General features: G+C 41.8%; 1 protein-coding gene across 1 annotated transcript in view; it reads left to right on the forward strand.

Annotated features, from left to right (window-relative positions):
• The window catches only part of METTL24 (methyltransferase like 24), a 46112-nt gene that overhangs the window by 16932 nt on the left and 9879 nt on the right, over positions 1–19301 (forward strand). Inside the window, exons 2-4 of the mRNA XM_030489644.1 lie at positions 2960–3058; positions 6624–6763; positions 12363–12591. Of these exons, the coding sequence (XP_030345504.1) occupies positions 2960–3058; positions 6624–6763; positions 12363–12591 (468 nt within the window). The remainder of the gene's footprint in view (positions 1–2959; positions 3059–6623; positions 6764–12362; positions 12592–19301) is intronic.

The following is a 19301-nucleotide window of genomic DNA, read 5'->3' on the forward strand; positions in this document are numbered from 1 at the left end:
GTCAGGTTTGCTTTGAGTAAATAAAATTGCCAAGTATAGAGGGGAAAAACTTCAGAATAATGAACATGTGTTTATCAGGAATAAACCTGATTTTCACAAAGCAGTTGGTTCAGGGGGACCAGGTACATTTTAACTATAGAGTTATTTGAGAAGGCTTATATGGAAACACTATGGAACAGGCTGAAAGTTACCTGAAAAGCTCTAAACAAAGCCTACTGGTGTAGGAATGGCCCCTTCAGGAGGATATTCTGTGAGTCCTGAACATACCCATACCGCATCACTGACACCAGTGAGTTACCTGCTGGGAAGGTGTACCTGGTCCGAGAGATGTACTGTATTTTCACCCCTGTTCTGTGTCTGTGCATCTTATTGTAAAGCACTTACTGAAACACTCCGTGGGGTGTTTAGTAGGTGTTTGGAACAGTCCTCTCTAATGTATTCGTTAGTGAATGAATGTAAGCTGCTGCTTAATAAGGAGCCAGGGACTAAGTGTGAAGTGTGAGAAGCTATTCAAAAGCATTGCTGTCAAACAGGAGCTTGGGTCTGATCTCTATCAGAAAAGTCGCATCTATGTAGCGTTCCTAAGTTTAAAGAACTAGATAAAAGGTCGATCTCTTTCCACTTTTTTGTGGGGTTTTTTTTTGTTGTTTTTTTAGTTACTTTTTTTTTTAAGTGAAATTGCATTATTAGGTCACTGGGGTTTTAATCTTCATTTTCCTGTGTTTGTTGATACACTTTAGAGTCAGTGGGAAGGCAGTTTGGTTTGTCATGTTTAAAATTTTAAGAACCTGAGAGTAAGCCGCAGTAGCTCTTGGATATTGCACTCTGCTGAAAAAGAACCTCATTCACGTCGTTAATTATAGGGATTTTTTCTTTCTCTTCCCCATCAACTCTGTGCAGAATATTCTTGCTGAATAGTGCCACAATGGCCACCCTGCCGTTCCCCTACTTAATGAGCTACTTCTCACACAAATAGATTTCAGAATAACTGGGCACAGATGTTTAGGTGTCTGTTTTGGTGGGTTTTTTTCCCCCAGAAAATGATTGTCAGCCTTCATTTTCATTTCAGCTTTCAAGCCTGTTGAAACGGCAGCATTCCTGTCATTGCAAACGTTATTCAGCCGTGTGAACTGTGACTCATTCTGAAAGATTACACACATTTCCCTCTCCAGCATGCACATATCCTCCTGCTGTTAGCCGTTTGCATCCTGCTTTCAGTGGGTCAGGGGTACATACTGCTGCAGAGCTTTCTTGCTAGCTTGCTCCAGCCGTGTGCTGTGCAGGGTATAGGAGCCTATGTTTCCTGCAGGCAGCAAGTTTCAGGGTGGGAAATGCTACTTTTGTATGCTTCTGGGGGGGAAAAATATGTCATTTTCAGCATCTCTGTACAGTAAAAAAAAAAACCAAAACCAACAACAAAAAAACCCCACCCCAGCAAAAACCCAACAAAACAAAATCCCAGACAAATCCAAAGAGGAAACCTTAAAGGAACAATAAACATCATACAGACCTCCTGGGTCACATTTACTTCAAACTGTTTACTTAGGCTGCAAAAATATCAGTTCATGGTATCAGCTCAAGGCAAACTCATCTGGTCTGGTGGTCCTCTTTAATCATCTTTCTTTTCTAGTTTTGCCTTCTCTCTTTTTTTCCTGCATTCCTCTCTGGCATCAGAGGATCCCCACTGTCACCATTCTGCTTCTCTTCTACTGGTGCCACAGACCAGTCTTGTCTGGGGGCTCAGACTGGTCTCGCCTCTCTGATCTGCCTCCATCCTTCCTGGTTAATTGCTATTTCCTGTGTGTTTTCCAGGGCTTCTTTTGAAATAAGGTCCTGTGAGAATCCTGAATGGTGTTTCTATTTGGTATCTTACTGAATGTCAGCATGAACCTATGTGGAAAAAACCCGAACCTGTTCGTTATGGAAGCTCAGTTAATTGGGGATGTTTAAAGGGAAGCTTGATAGCACTTGCCCAGACATGGAAGTGAGTTATGGCGCCTGAAGAGGAAAAGCCATGAGGAATCAATCTTAATTTAGTACAACTTAACACCGTGCTTGTATTTTTGTCTACTTGAGGGCAAGAGATAACATGTCTAAGCTTCCCAGTGTGACAAAAGCAGGCACAATTTGGAGAAGGTGGTGCAGATGAGAGCACAGAGCCCTGTTGCTCTGCAAGCACGTGTCTGAAAGACCTCTTCTGTCCCGCTTCCCCTGCCTATGTAGGAAGTGTTGCTGGAAAAGCTGTCAGGATCCCCAGGGTTCAGAGCTGAGGAGGCTTGCAGGGAGCGCAGAAGGCATCCACCAAAGCTGCTTCCCAGTGGCTGTGAAAATAAGGAGTGGTAGGGCTACGGGCAGCCACATTGACCTTTTTTTCTGTAAAACAAAGAATTCTGGTGTATCTTGTTAGACAAGGGTGGGAGAGGAAGAGGACTTTTGTCAAAGACTGCAAGAAGCTGGCTTTTCTATCAAATCTAGATTTTAAAAATCGGAGATTGTTTGCAGAGGTTTTTTTGGTGATTAATGTTAGCAATCCAAATTCTTGTTTCAGTGGACATTCAAGCAGAGATATGCAATAGATACAGAATTATTTAATTGTTTTGCTAGAGGATTTAGTTATTCAAATCTTGGTTTTCTTCATGCGTTTCTACAAGCCAGGGCTTACTTGGGTGTCCTAGAATAACTGTGTTGACACATGTAGCCTGGGTGAAGAGCCCTTTCTTTCTGAATTACCTACCTCTGCTTTCAAAGCTGATCATGATAAATCATAGTTAGAGGCTCGTTCACCATAGTTCAAACCCTACTTTATTCTGAAATACTTTGATGTGTAGACAAGCCCCTAGGAAACTCTTTTTGTTTGAAAATAAATCTCCTTAATTTATTAGCCCTTGCATTTTGTCCTTGTACTGAGAAATGAATCCTGTTCCTTTAAGGTGTTTCTTTGTTTTGCTGTGCTTTGCAGACTGTAAGATGGCACATAGAACTACAACCGTGGGCAAGTCCAACCCCTTCCCTCGACAATGAGGCCTTGAGGTTCCTGAAGTACATTAGCACTTCTCAGGTAGGTTTTTCATTTTGGTCTCCATTTAGAAAACAGTTTGCCTGGCACAGGCTGTTCCCTCTCAGATAAGGAGTTAACCTCACAACAAACTGATTTTGAAAATGCTTTATTTCTATAGTGTAGAATGCTTAACCTAGCACTGATGTTCAACATGAATGTAAAGGTCAAAACAGGGTAGAAATAATGCATTATTTCCTTGCTTTCCAGATGGGTTTGTGTCCTGATAGTCCTGATAGACTGGAATTCCAGACGTGGTTCTTCTCTCTCAGACGTAGAAAAGTAGAGAGCACTCTGTAATGAGAGAGCTGTGTGTTCAGCCATTCCACTTCTCAATAAGAATGTGATAACCATTTTAGCTAAAATGCATTTGAGGTTCCCAGTAAAATGAGAGCAAGGCATCAGTCCCTAACTTGGACAAGTTGTCCCAGTAGAATCCTGATATTTTAAGGACAAAAATGATGACCTGGAAAATTAGGGGTTTTATGTGCTTTTTCAAATGATGACATTTCCAAATCTGGATTGTGTTGGCAGATACTTCCAAGGCCCAGCACATGTGGAAATTGGGCCATCATGTCTTAATGGAGGCATCACTTCTGTGTAACAGCATTTATGCATGCATTTTGGGTAATAAAAGATGGAAAAGATGCTGAATGCTGATAATTCTGACATGGTGTCTGCTTTTGGTACCCAGGCCTATCAACAGTTGACCCGTGAATACAGATTTAACTATGCCGTTGCTTACTCTGGAGAATAGAAAAAGCTTCAGGTGCTCATGTCACTGATGTGTCATTCACGTGAAATTCTTTGTTAATGCAATGCTTTCAAGGCTGAGATGAGATTCATTTGAAACACATCTAAAAATACTCAGCTCTGCCGATGGTGTGGTAACTGTGAGGGAAGCAGCATGTTCACTTGTCTTCCAGTTTCTTTCCAGTGGGTACCTGGCTAAATGCTCAAGAAAATGACATCTCTGCCTTCGCTCCTGCCAGCACTTGAGAGGGCAGGAGGCGACATGATGCATGTGGAGACAGCAAGAGATGTGTGTAAAGCTCCTTGTTCTGTTGTACAGAAGTTTATGCTGTGGCAGGCATGTTAAGCTCAAAACGCCCTTCTTGGTGACTTAATAAACTGTGGCAGATGCTGCTAAACTCCTCTAGTTGGGTCAAAGCCTACAAGGACATCAATTAGCAGAGAGTTTATTGCTTCTGACACACTAATCAAGAAGTTTTGTTCCCAGAGTAACTGGCCATGGAGGGGGACGCACGAACATAAATGAAAACAAAAAAAGAGAGAAATCTTCATTCCTGTCCTGGAAGATTTTGTAGATTAATAACTGACAGGATACACCATGATTGGTTAGAGCACTTCTGGAAATGGGATCATCTTATGTAGATGAGCATGGGAGCTCATTTTCCTTGTTTGCTGAGCAAGTGTTTACTAATTACTGTGCCTGAGTTCAGCTGCCTGTCATTAGTGTGGAATGTCTCGAACTGCTACATGGGGAAGATGCCATGTCAGTAGGGTCGGGGTGTGTCCAGAAAAAGCTTTTTCAATGCTGGTATCTAATGATCAGAAGAACTATGTTATGTGTATGGCAGTAATGAACAGAAGCCCAGAACAGGACGTGAGCTCAGAGCATCAGGGTCTGTAAATCATGCAACAGGCTGATGATGGTGCTGAAGGCAGAGTTCTGTTCTTTTTATTGTATTTTTTTTTTTATTTTTGATAGCAAGAGCTACTAAGTAGCAAGAGCTGTTAAAAATTGTTCCAAATTCTGAGTGTTGTAATTGCTCATAATGCCATGAGTCAATTATGTGGCAGCATTGTAGAATCTTAGCTCTCTGTAGAGAGCACATTATTCTTCTGTGTCTTAAAATTAGTGCTTGTTATTGTAATGCCATTTATTCCTTGATTGTTATGTGACTGAAGGGAAATTGGTAATGGGGTGCAGTGCAAATCATTGCTTAAAACTTAGTGAATCCTGAGAGCAGCATGAAGAGATGCTATATTAGCTTTTATGAATTTTCCATGGGAATTATGAGCTGAGCAGGAGCAGGGAGGTGGTGATGCAGTGTGTAGCTTTTTGGATGTAATTCTTCAGGTAATGATCTTTCACAGCTTAAGATTGTTAAAGAATGAGAGTTTTATTTACTTACAATAAGGCACATGGTGTGCCTGCCACAGCAAAAGCTGCCTTCCAGTTTTTACTCCACCCCTGTGTAAAATTGTTCCATTTCTGTGGTTCTAGGTGGGGTCAGACAATGTGCTTTTTAGTTTGGCTAAAACCAAGAGCTGAGCCTGGGCAGCCTGCTGTACAGGAAGGAAGGAGCAAGTTGAGAACAGTGAATGCAGGACTGATGTTTAACCTGGTTTTGTCTCTACTAGTGTTCTTTACATCATTTCTATTGTTGGCTCTCTGGCAGTGCTAGCTCCCATCCCTGCTGCCAAGGTTGGTGCTGGGCCCAAAGAACAATTTTTTGTCATGATGGCTCAGCTGGGTTCCCGCACCTCTTCTCTGTCTCTGCTTTCCTAGCTGCATGTTCGCAGCCTGTGCCCTGCAACCCCTGAATTTGATGGCCAGGCTGCATGTGGTTTGAAACGCCCTTCAACAACCAACTGTAAGCTGGTGCTAGTGCAGTGCAGCCCAGCCCCTCTTGGGCTGAAGCAGCCACAGCTTTCATGTTTGTCTTCTGCTTCCTGCTACCCCCTTACTGCTGCTGTGGTGACAGCTGTACACATTGCACTGGCTTTCCACTGCCTGATGTGCCCTGGCTCCTGAGTGCTGGAAAGGCTGCAGCACACCTCAGCTCCATGCCTGCCTTTTCCAGACAGATATGGACAGGCAGAGCTGGTGCTGCAGGCAGGGGCTCCTTTGTGGGGTGTTACTCACCCCACATATGCCATAGCATCGCTGGCTTGGTCACTGCTGCGTTTCTGAACAGCATGTTATAGTCCTTGCTTTCTTGTCTTTATGAGGACGTTGACTTACAGTGTTCCTCCCTGCAGAGGAGGATGATTTCTCAGTTTAGTTAAGCACTTGCTTAAATCCCTTTGTTGTTGGAGAGGGGATGTGTTGGGGTAATGATCAAATCCCTTCTGGAACTGAGATCAAGGACATTCTAGATAACGTATACAGCGTACATTGCAGTGACGCTGCAACTTGATTACAGTCTTGAATCATGACGTGATTTTAGCATTATTCAGGATGCAGAATCCACTCCAAGGTTTGAAAAGAAAAATAATGATTTTAATGCTGGAAGAACTTTTTCTTTGTAAAATTGATTTTGGGTATGGTACTAATTTTTTATTTGCTTTTCAAAGCATAATTATTTGCTTTTCAAATTGCGTTGCTCTCTGGGGCATTATATAAACCTCAAATTTCACCAAGCAGAACAGATGATCAAGGAAAAAAATCATCACATCTCCATAGCTGTGTATGAGATTGACAATTAGATTTAAATAAAACCAATTAACATTTTCCTTCTTTCTACTTTTTCCCCAGAAGGCAAATTAAAAACAAATTAGAAGTCCTGCCTTAAAATGAAACATCCTTTGATTTCAACAGATTTCATGTGAGCACATGAACCTGAACAGCCTGAGAGGGTACTCTGAAACTGCAAAGAAGCCCTGGTCTGTATGTCTTGATGAGAGGTTTGGCCTCATTCATCGAATCAGAAGCAAGCAATGCCGTCTATATTCTCTTGGGTAAGTGCTCTCTTTAAAGACAGCAAATTGTTTCATGACACCTAGCTTCAAAAAGCCCTATAAATGCAACATAGGCTGCAAACCTTTCTCCATGGGGGTCTGTGTTTTCCTTTGCTTTTCTAATGTTATGAAAACAAATTGCTTAATGGTGAGTGGTAGTTCACATAGAGGAAGATGGAAATTAATGAGATAAACTGAGAAACCTACAGCATCTTCCCTGAGGAAAAATGACTTGCATAATTGTCAGGTACTTCAGCAGCATTACTTATAAATCTTCATTAACTATCCCTGGGACAAAATAGTACATTTCCATATGAGAGTGTGTTTGCTAAGCACTTCAGGGGTGACATGTGCTGAGGTGATGATAATAATAAAGTCAGTTGCGGCTTTATTTTAAAATGTTTGTAGTGTTTATGACGTTTACAGCACTTGAGATTGAAGTTTTCACTCTTCACAAAACAAGTGCATTCACAGGTAGTAAAACCACAAGTGCAGCCTGTTTGCCTGCTATTAAAACACTGCTTCCTGGGAGGATGAGGGAGGTCATCAGGCCATACTGGCCTTTTGCATTACCCATCAGTGCACAGGTGCATTAGGAGAATGATTGCTGGGCTCTGGAGCTCGTGTCACACAGATCACCGCATGGCTGCTTCCTAATAAAACTGACTTTTCTGTCCTGAGAGCCAGCGTTAGCTTAGAGGTGTATTGAAAGGCTTCATCTCCCTCCAACCAGTGCAGGTTATTCCTGTGATTTTGCTGCTGTGGGTTTACAAGTGGTGGGTAGCAAGGAGCTGTGTCTGAGTGGCATTTCTCAGTGATTAGCACATGGCAGTTAATGCCAGCAATTAATGTAGAGTGCACTGCGGTCAGAGGGAGTGTTTTCTGTTAATTTGGGTAGGCTTATATCTGGATCAAGCTTATATTGAGCTGAAAAGACCAAAATCCTCAGAGAGTGAGCGGCTCTCAGGTTTTGTTCAGCTGCATTGCTCCATGGCAGATCAATACCATTCCCCTTAGAAACAAATCCCATATACTGAAAGCAAATTCATCTCAACTATTGTTGCTTTTTATTTTCTGAACATTCTTTGCAATGTATTTCAAATTATACTTACCTGGTTTTAATGCAAAATACAGGTTTAATTCCACCTCCTTCCTTTCCCCTTCAGTTTCTCACATTCCTGTGAGTTAGGAGAGACCTGACCATGCTAATGTCCGGATTTACCTGCTTGAGGCTCCTTCTAGTAGTCAGTAGGGAGAGGCGGGCACATTCAGGTGGAAAATCAGCTAAGCTAAATAACATTTTGAAGATAGGTACAGCTTTCCTTTGCTTGTAGAAGAAGAATGTGGCTGCTGACTTTAGATGTCTTGGCAAGGTACTCAAAGTTCAGTGGAATTAATCTAGCCCTTGCCCTTCAGGTTACATAACCATTAATATTAGACCTGAGCTCCTGTATTAAATGTCCCTCTTCCTTTTTGCTATAGACCAAGTGTGGGTTGAGAATGGTTATTTTTGTTGAATTAGCCAGTAGGCACAATGCAAAGTTGATTTCATCTGTGCTAGGAAATGCAGATTTGTCACGAAGCTGACCAGCACAAAGGTAACTTTCTAATGGTTTTTAACAAACCTGAGCTGAACCCAGGACATGCATGTATGCAGTGCTTTATATGTTGTGCTGGTTTAGGCATGCTGCAAGGATCCTGAATGACAGATTTGCTGTACTGATGGAACAGTAGGGCTTAGCAGAGATTGAAATTGATGTTGGCACAACAATCATCAGACACACATGTGCAGTAAATACCCAACCATGATGCATCACATGAAACAGCTAAAAAATAAAAGGAAAATATTTGAGGTTAAGGAGGAGCAGTCTTCAATCCTCCAGTTTACTTCTGCAGCCTTTGGAGCACAATTCTTCTCTCAAACTCACTTCCTTTAGTTTATGACAGGCAGAAAAGTAATCTTGTTCCAAGTAAGACGAAAATCCCCTTTAAACATTTTTGTTATCTCATACACTTCATAAAGAGCAGAGGGGGAGCAGCTGCTTCCAATGAAGAACATTCTCTGTGGAGAGGATGGAGGGAGGACAAATGTGAAAGTTCAGTGCGGGTGTTACTGGGAATCCTGAATTAAATCCATATATCATTAAAAATGGAACAAATCATACTGCGTAGGCGTTGCCTTCTTGAATTCAATAGAAGAGGTTACTTGTGAATGGGAGTGAGAAGCATCTGAAACATCTGGAGATCTTTTTGAATTAGTATTAGTTGCTTCCACTACTAGGAGGCAGCAATGTTTTTGCTTGGGTGACAGGATTTCCCAGTATGATACATAATTGCAATATGCATTAGTGAGCTCTAGTTATTAGTGCTAAATCTGCTTAGATTAAGCTAAGTCTGTTACAAACACCACAGGCAGGCACTCAAGCTGGGATGATATAAATAGGATTTCACAAACTTACCAGTTGAGCTTTAGAGTCTCGCTGCAATACTGTATAGGTGGATCTTAAAGTGTAGGGGCTTTAGGATCCAGGCAGGGGATGCTTCTTTTTTCCCAAGCTGCAGAGCTTGGTTATCTTCCTTTGAGAAAGAACAGGAGGAACACCACCACAGAAGGGGAGAGGTTCATGTTTTTACAGCTCTGTCCTGTGGTCTCTGTGGGAGCTGGAGTACCTGCGGTTATCAGGCTGGATCAGCTACAGGTGTTCACTAGAGCTGTGCTGGAGGAGACAAAGCAGCTTTTGTGCCACCTGCACGCTGGCTGCGCTTCAGGGTGATGTGGGGGCTGGTGTGATGCTCCAGTTCGGTGCAAGGTGCAGCCCAGTGTTTATTCCAAGTGGGAAGCTCTGTGTGCTGTGACCCTCTGTGAACCCTGGGAGCAGGGGACAGCCAAGGGACATTGCTCCCTGCGGTGCTGCGCTCTGTCCTGGTCAGCATCCCTGCCCTGCTGCTGGCTGGGAGCAGTGCCAGCAAGCCCTTCCTTTCCACTGGCACGCAGGCTGGGAGAGCTGTCCCGCAGCTGCTGTTTCTGCTGCTTTTGAAAGCAGCACCTCTACCCCCATTGCAGGGGACTGCATGCAACTGCCGGCTCTGAAACTGAGCTCCCTTCTCCTCTGCAGGAAAAATAGGTCAGTGTACTTAGCATTTTTTTATTTTGCTGTTGCTGGAGGCAGCAGCTGCTCTCTCCTGGTGATGGGGAAGGGCCTCTCTAGTCTTCTCTGTGTGACCTCCATACCTTTCTTTTAAAATCGTGGTCCCTTTTTCAGTAACACAAAACCTGTCTTAGGAGACGTCATTTGTTTACCTCTTTTCATGCTGTGTTATCCCTTAGCATGATCGCGTGTGAGCCAGGAATTTTACAAACCAGTTCTTTTGGAGATGACCGTATTTTCTCTCCTAAATATTTGTTGTTGGCTACATCTCTCATCAGACGTGAAGTTGAGCTGTTAGCTAGAGTGTCAGAAGATATATCGGCACCCTCTTCACTGTCATTATTTTCTTTTCTCTGTTTTTCACCACTGTGAACCTCCCTGTGTAGCCCATGTGAGTAGCAATCTGTTTGGAGGCGGCCTAAAGTTTGTCTACATCAAAAGCATCTGGTCCTCTATATTGTACCAGCTGGTATGATTTGAAGTGTGTCACGGACACATGTGTTTGTCAGTCGCTGGTAGGCTCATCACTCTAATGCTGTAACTGTCCCCAACAATTCACATGTTGTTCATTTCTAGCCAGCTTCTCATTCCTAAGGGATTACACTAGTCTTTGTCCATCAGTGTCCCTTTTGTAGAAAGCCACATGCAAGTGAATATGTCAATTCACTTGGTTAACTTCTGAACTTTTTTACTAATGTGTGTTGAATTTATTAAAAGGAAACTCCTCTCTTTTCCTCCTACGCAGCTGTACAGGCTGGAATCCTGTGAAATACTGTACTTAAAAGCATGCCGGGCTGTTTTTGCAGACCCTGTCTTCCCCTGCTTTCCCAGGGTGCCTGAAGGAGAAGATGGTTGAGGAGAAGACTTTCTAATAAGGCATCATTACACTGTGCTTAGCCAGTATCACAGCAAGTGTCATACCGTATTGGAAACCTACAAAACATACGTTCTTCCCAACATTGTTTGATGAATTGGGTTCATTTTAATTTACCAGTGTGTCATCTATGGAAAATGTTTAGTGCTGGCTTAATGGTCATACCATAGTGTATCATGTTTTAAACTGTATTGTGTTTTACAGGTTGATGCAAATAGACAGATTTCAGACTCACACCGTTTCTTAGGATAATTGTGGTGTAGTGTAGCAGGTGCTCTGACAGTACTCCTAAGAGTAGTGCCATGTAAAGGTCTGTGTATGATAGATAAATGCCATGCTGTTAGTACATAGTGGATATTCTCAATTAGTACAATTGTTTGAAGTGCTGATTTAAAAATCTTGAGTCTCTTCCCAGCGCTATGTGTGTGTATATCCAACAGCATAATTTTGATTAAGTTTAAGGTTTCATGCATGATTTGAACCATGTTTGGAACAAGCTTGGAAGAGTAGGAATGAGGAGGACATCCTATTTTATGCAGTAGGGATGGCCTGTGGTCCAGACATGTGGTTGTAATGGTAAATACCAGAATTTTGTAGTTTTGGTGTACCCTATGTGAACCAGTGGGCTGTAGGAAGTGGGAATATGGCATAGCCTTGTAAAGTACATCTTCTCCTTCCTGAGACAGGGACTGAGACAACAGTGCTGTACAATGAGGCTATTAATTTTTCTTCTTCTGTGGGGCCTTTGCCAAATTAGCAGCGATTTTCTCTGAAGTTGTATAAAAGCTCTGCTACTGTTGTGAAGGAGTCATTTTTAAGATTTGCCTTTTTATCTGTGTCTTCCTGTGCACAGAGAAAGAAAGGCATATGGTTCCTGTGTCAGTATTGTATAAATTTTAAATGTATTTGTTCTTCTGCTTATGGCTTGGTTATTGGAAGTCTGTGCAGTGGGGACTAAGGAAAGTTGTAATCTTGTCAAGAAAAAACAAATTGAAAATAGAGGAATATATATAGAAAAAATATGAATAGATGAATAATGACAGCACAAAGGGTCTAACATTTAATTTACTTTCCTATAAATGATGTCAGCTTCTGAATTACAAAGAAGCTCTTGGAAAGGTTATCAGCCTGGCTAAAAGTGGTTTAGTTCTTGCCTTGAAAGGAGCTGTTCATTCTAATTGTATGCAGTGTATAGCTTGAATTTTCTGGTCAGGTTAGTTCAGCCCATTGACTTCAGTAGTTTAATTCGGTAAATTAAAAATGTCATTTAAAGTTTCTTAAGGTCTATTATGAATGTGACATTGGGGAAAAAAACACATGTTCTTTTAACTGCCTGTTATCTAACTACTTATTTCAAATCTTCAGTAGCTATTACTGTGGACCATTAGCTTTATTTCTGGTTGCCTCATCAGAATTAGGGTTAGATTATGTTCAGTACTGTGGATCTATCCCAAGAAGGAGCACAACAGATCTTCCGCTTTGGTTCAGAAACAAATACATTGGCTTTTACTATGAATCTTCAGAATGTCCTAGTTCTTTTTGCAGCATTAATAGTTACATCTTTCTGCTTTTGTAGGCTAGGCAACGATGACAACCAGTTTGAGACGAGCATGGCCAACAGTGGTTGTGAGGTGCATCGCTTTGACCCTAGCATCAAATCAGCACACATTCAGGAGGGTCGGCATCTCTGGTATCATCGCCTGTCCATTGACTGGAGGGATCCCAATCCAGCCATTGCTGCTCATAAACTTCACAGCAACACGAAGAAGCTGGGCACAATATTGAATGAATTTGGACATCAGAAGGTAAGGACTCGGGGCTCAGGTTTCTGACTGCAGGATTAGCTGTTGGGAAAGCTGCAGAACTTCCTCCTTGCTGTCTGAAGAGTTCAGGCACTTTCCAAGGTTATCTCCTGACAGTGGATCTTTCTTCAGCATTACTTGTAATACATTTCTTGGAGGGGTGTCTTTTCTGTCTTGCTTTTTCTGTCTGCTGATGACAGCCACATTGATTTTAAAACACTAGCCATATACTAAATACTTTCCTCCTCCTCCCTTCCTTTTCCCTTCAACAAGCTGGTGACATTGGGTGCTAGTATTTTGAGTCCTGTGGAACTTCTGGTCTTTGCCTGAGTATGAGCACTAAGCTACTTATGCAGCCAAGTTTATAAAGAGTAAAAAAGAAATATTCGCAACAATAATTAGAAGAGAAGAGGTAATGGATGGGTTGTTTACATTCTCAAGGTCACTTGTCCTAATTACGGTCATCAACGACAAAAACATCCTGTTTTGAAATTGGCAGCAATCTGTGGGTTTTTTTTAAACATTTTCCAGTTTGTTTTTAGGGAACTGTAAAGACATTAGAAATTTTCAAGTCTCAAATAACTGTTGCCAGAATACATTAGAGGAAGTTCCTTAGGCTGCTTTTAAGAGAGTTTTTCCTTCAGAGGATATACAAGCATGAATTCAAATGCTAATATACTTCTTTGCCTGAAGCTAATTCTGCTGCCCTTTTCTTTTTTTGCGCCCCCCCCCCCCTTTTTTTTTTTTAAGAAATAGACAGCCTGAGCTAAGGAGAAGCTTTTCCATAAGATTTACAAAGCAAGCAGTGAAATGTTTGTTTGGTTTGTTGTTATAAAATGCAAGATGTCCTTTTCAGTTCGCTTCTTGCTTTTCTTTAGTATTTTCTTTTGGTTCAGCTCTACTGATTGGACCGTTTTGAAGATAAGAGCAGAAAAAAGCTTTTTTCTACTTCTTAGTCATACTGTAACTATACTAGGCTGTGCATTAGTGAAACATCTGGGGAGACAGAGATGGCTTTTCTTTGACGTGTGCCTTACATTGAGTGTTTTGATTTTAGAAGAATTAGTCACAGAGCAAATGATTAATGGCCTGATCCAGAAAAAGCACGTGAGTCTTGTGATATACCAGACCTACTGAGAACAGTCAGTTCCCAGGTTATCATGGTAATACAGAGTGATTGTAAGACCTTCTGTGAATGAGAAGGGTGTAGCTATGAATTCTCGGTATATACCTTTCTGGGTGAAAGTCATCTGACATGAAAACAGCTGGCTCACGCTAGCCAAGGAACATAATGCACGTTACACATGCAATCAGGCTTTGCTCTAGCTGCATACACACAGCATAGGCTTTGGTGAAGTAGGTTGGCACATTATGAACACTGTATATAACCTCTTGCTCTATTAACATTCAGGTAGCACCCCTGTGCAAATTATGACATTAGTGAAGTGAGGAGCTGACTTTCTGTCAGTGTGGATAAAGCTGTTATACACTCTGCAATCTTCTGTTACTTGTGAAATACCTGAGTGGGCTGACCCTCCTCACATTGTTCTGTTTAGTTTTTCTTTCATTTGGAAGGCAGCCTGAGAAGTTGTATGTCACGTAAAGACACCGATAAACTCCAGTTTATTAAGAGGACATTGAAGTAAAAACTGTGACATTCAGGTTTTCATTCTTCCAGTGAATGTGAGTGGAATGTTCCCTTGACTGGTTAAATAAGTTAATTCAAAACAGTTTCACAGAATATTTTCCAAAGCACTTTTTTTTTTTTTCCAATTAGAAAGTTAAAACATGCTCTTCGTCCCATTCTTTTTAATTTTAAAAATCCTTCCACCTAACCTCAAAGTCGTTCCGTTACCACTTCAAGGCAGGAATTCCAGGCAGCTGCATTTGAAGTTAATGCTTCATTTTCTCCTTGCTTTTATTCTTTATGATTTGGGACTTGATCCAAGACCCTCCAAGTGATTGAGACTATTTCCGCTGATGTCAGGGACTTTGGAGTGAGCTCATGAAGAGAGGATAGACAAGGCCTCTTCTAATTCTTACTATCGTAGCTTTGAAAAGAAAACGTGGTTTTGGGGGTTATGTGTGCAAGGGAATCACGTAACTTGAATGGACTTGTTTACATTCTGGCCAGGATGAGAGCATACCTGCTATTCTGCAGTCAGTACTCATGCACAGAACCTCATCCACATAAAGAGAAACCCATCCTGATACTATGGCAAGAAATACAAACAGGTTTTTGGTGTTAGAGTGGATTTGAGGAAAGATCTTTCTAATTGTCTGTGTGGCATAATAGTCCTCAATTCTCTGGGGAATGTAAATAGCCTGGAGGTAGAGGACTTATCTGCTACTATATTAGGATAAGACTGACAAAAGAAACATGTAGTCAGAGTATTTGGGGGAACTGTTAGAGTGTGAAATCTTTTAAGCCTTGGAATAATCTCCAAAGGATGTCATGAGAGTCCTATTTCCTAGTACACAAATCTCAACCGAGAATTTACTGGTGTATCTTCTAAGAAGAGCAGTATTTTATTTTCCACAGGAAAGGATAAAGCTGTAAAAATTGATCCTTCTCATCTTCCTTCGCTTCTTTCTACCATTTTTTTGCTGAACGTGCACACCCTGTAGTACACTGCTGATAAACAGTGCAAGAAGTGGAGAAAGCCACTGAATACACAGGATTTTCTGTCTTATTGCAGTAGAGTTCAACTTTGTAAAGGCTCTTGCTTTCATATTCTCTGACTACATACTGGGATGAGGATGCTACAGTGCTGATGTTCCTTGTGAATTAGTGATAGGTGGATGGGGAACTTCATACAGAGTTGCTGGATTATTCAATTCAGGAGGGATCTTGAGAGGCCTGTAGTTTAATTCCCTGCTCAAAGCAAGGCCAGCTGTGAAGTCAGACGAGGATATTCACGGCTTTATCCACTCTGGTCTTGAAAACCACTGAGTTTTCTCCAAAATGGACACTGCACAATTTCTCTGAGCCAGTTGTTGTCCTGCTTGACTGTCCATTGTGAAGACGTTTCTCCTTCTATCCAGTCTGAAAGCCCCCAGTTTCAATTTATGCCTGTTGTCTCTTGTCCTGCTTCTATGCACTGCTGAAGAGGCTGTCTCTGCTGTCTTGATGACCTCTTGGTAGCTCCTACAGACTGATCCATCATCCAAGGCCATCTCCTGCCTAGGCTGAACAAGCCCCATTCCCCAGTCTCTCCTTGCAGGCAAGTATTGCAGTCCCCAGCTATCTTGGTGGCTCCCAGCTGAGCTCACCTCAGTTTGTCTGAGAATATCATTGTCTGTCTTGTGTCGTGGGGACTAAAACTGGAGGTAGTATCTAGATGCACTTTCACAATTTGCATTACTTTGCAGCATAGTTCAGCAGTGGATGAGACGGTTACTTGGAAACAAATAAAGCTAGAAAGGAGAATCTCGGAATGCAAAGTAAAACTTTCATTTTGTCAGGAAGTGCTCATAGGTGTAACTTTCAGGGGGCTACAGGCATTCAACTCCTGCCATTCAAGTCATTGAATAGTGTAAGAGACCAAACTGTGTCATTGTTTACCATGGAAAGAAACACAAGCCAATCTTCAAGTCCTGATTTTGATTTGAAGGCTTTAATTTACACTGGCTCTTCACAAAGATTTTTTTTTTTTCTGTGACAACCTGGCTAACAGGTATCTGCTTCATGTTATTGAACAGGTTAGATTTAGGGTTTCAAAAGGAAAAACCTCCTCACTTTCACCTGTTATTTAATACTCGACACTTTAAAACACTACAGCCTGAAGCCATTTTGATTAATAACCTCATCTCCTCCTGGGCAAGTAATTTATCACTTGCTCCTCTCCTAAAGCAGATACAATAGAGTCTATTTCATGCTGCACTTACAGTTCTGTGAGGACTAGTGTGAAAGGGCAAAGATTGAAGAAAATAGATTTACCATTTTGGTTTGAAATTGGCTCTGTTTGTAGTATACAAATAAATATAAAAGTCCTGGGAGAAAACTGTATAACAACTTAGTTATGCATAGAGATTTGATTAACAAACACAAAATTAACTCTCCATATTCAAGTTTTGGAGCAAGCAAATGCATGCAATTACTCTTTGCCAGGCACACCTCAGGACTGCAGGGATCAGAATAGTCTTTTGAATTCTTTACCCTGCCTAACAGAATCATTTAACTTTGGTTATCCCTTGCAAGAGTAGGCTTAGGTAAGGCTCAGGGAGCGTGGCAGTTAGTGTGAGTTATGTTCAGTAAAGAGCTGCCATGCTCAAGTCCAACGTGTGGATGCCACTGGTGTTTATAAACTCCACTCAGCTGCCATTTTGACTCACATAAGGTCCTCAGTACTGGCTGATGAGTGCCTGCAGACTGGTTTATGTCCTGATGTGGAAGTCTGACCTTGGGATGAGAAGCCAGGAGCTCAGAAGCCCAGGAGCTCTTGCAGGGAGGTGAGTCCTTGTCATTGTTGCTGCTGCAGCCAGAGGACAGCCCCCTTTACCTTGCTGGAGCAGAAGGTTCAGATCTGTGCTTTGCTACCTTTTGTTTAGCATCAGAAAGACCAAATGAGACCAGATCTTTTGAATCACTGCATCATACAAATCCTTAAGCAAATGTCTGGAGTTCAGTCTTGAGAGGGATTTTTTCTTTTCTTTTTTTTTTTTTTTTAAATCTTTGCTTTATTATGCTTATTTGGGGCTTTTCCAGAATCTCAATTCTAGAAGGAAAAATCCCCCCTTCATCTGATTTTTAGCCGCATTAATTTCACATCCAAGTTTGCTTGTGCAATCAATGATCTTTAGGCTTAAGTGGCCCTTTTTTCTGCAGCTGTTATTTACCATTCAGATATATTTGTACCATCCAGATATAGTTGTGAAGAACAGCCCTTGTTTTGGTAGGGTTATCACACTGCCCTCTCTAAGTCTTCTTACATGAGACATCCTCTATTTCCTATAACATCTTATTAAGGTTTTGTTGCCCTTCTGCAGCTGGAGCATCAGAAATCAGTCCTATTCAGAAGTCCCAATGGGGTCTCTGCTAAGGCTCATGCTGTGACTGCCTCATTTCCCTTTCTCCCCTGGAAGTGTCTGCACTGCCACTGCTTGTCATCTCGTTTGCTTTTATGTAGGCGCATCGTACTGTCTCTTTGTTATATCAGTTTCTGCATGGCACAGAAGAAAGAGTTTTGTCCCAGAGCACTGATATTTTTGAACTGTAAATGGCTGATCCTGGCCTATTTATAGTAGAAGTAACTGCACCATAAAGTCCCACTTTAGCACCAGATGCTTTTGCACCAGGCAGATTTTGGACAACTTGGTCTAGTGTGAGGTGTCCCTGCCCATGGCAGGGGCGTTGGAACTAGACAATCTTAAGGTCCTTTCCTATTCTATGATTCTGTGTAATACCATAGCTGTAAGAGCTTATAGTCTAAATAAATGACCTGCTAGGCGGTGGAGGAGCATGGAACTCGCCTTCATTAAATTTCTACATTTGAGATAACTGTTGAGGTCCTCAGAAACTCAAGGGAAACCGTTAAATTGCAGTTCATCTCCTTCAAGGGCAGATGTTTAAAACAGGCTGGACCTGCACATCTCAAATTGCCCTTCAGAAGTTCCAGTTCTTCTCTGGAAGGGAGTTTGGATAACTGTTTTGGGTTTAGATATCTAAGGCTGGGTGAGATGCATCCAGTCTTTGAGTGGCTTGTCCACAAACTCAGCTCTGTGTTCAGCATCTGCCTGCCTGAGATGCTGTCTCTACTGAGCATCTGTTTGACAAGTCCTGAGTTCGGGACTTCAGAGTCTTGCAAACCGGTCTCACACCTGATTTCCATGCTGGTTGTGCTGAAAGGGAGAGCGCTGGAGATAACAACGTGGGCAAGCTAGCCAGAAAATGTAAATTTTTTATTTTTTTGGTTTTTTTAAGTCATCCCATTAAAGCAAAAGCTCAGAGTGCTGGACAGCACCTTATTCTACAGTAACCATCTGCCTCTAGCTCTGTAATTTGATTTATGAGTTCTTGCAAGACTTATTGCCTGTAACACATGCATTCAGTCCCTTTGAGGTTATGTTTGCACATGCTGGGCCATATTCATTCTCTGTTTAATATAACCAATTTCCTTGGAGTTACAGGAAAGCTGCAGTTTAAGCACTAACCATTGCCGAGTGTGAACCTTTTGTTTGGGGGTGCATCAGTGAGTTGCTGAATTTTACTCCGTGTGCTGAGAAGGGGCAATCAGACTGGTGCAGATGCTTCCAGCTGCAGGTGGAAATGCTGCCTTCTGTAACCTTGTAATGGTTGCCCCTGAGTAATCTACAAACTCCTGACACAGTGTTTCTTTCCTGGGTGTATATATGTTTTAATTTCAGTGGTAATGAAATCAAGGTGGTAATTGCTCTGTGTTTGCTTAGTCAGCTGAGGCTGCTGTTGCGTGAAGTATTTGAATTGTGATTAGATTGAAGATTTTGGCTGCGAGGAGAAATGGGCTTGACAACCTCATGTTTCTGGAGGCAAAGATCTTTGGACAGTGATTTAGCGCTCACCACCTCTCCCACTCTGTGTTGTATGCAAGGAATGCCTCATACACATTCCTTTACAGGGTTTTCTCTCAGTCTCTTACATCTCCTTTTGCCTCATTTAAATTCTCTCTACCAGGAGCAGTTCTCAAGATATTTTTAAGGATAGTGGTGTTTCTAGGGAGCGACCTGAGGTTCTG

The sequence above is a fragment of the Strigops habroptila genome, chromosome 6, assembly GCF_004027225.2.
Source record: "Strigops habroptila isolate Jane chromosome 6, bStrHab1.2.pri, whole genome shotgun sequence".
Classification (NCBI taxonomy): domain Eukaryota; kingdom Metazoa; phylum Chordata; class Aves; order Psittaciformes; family Psittacidae; genus Strigops; species Strigops habroptila.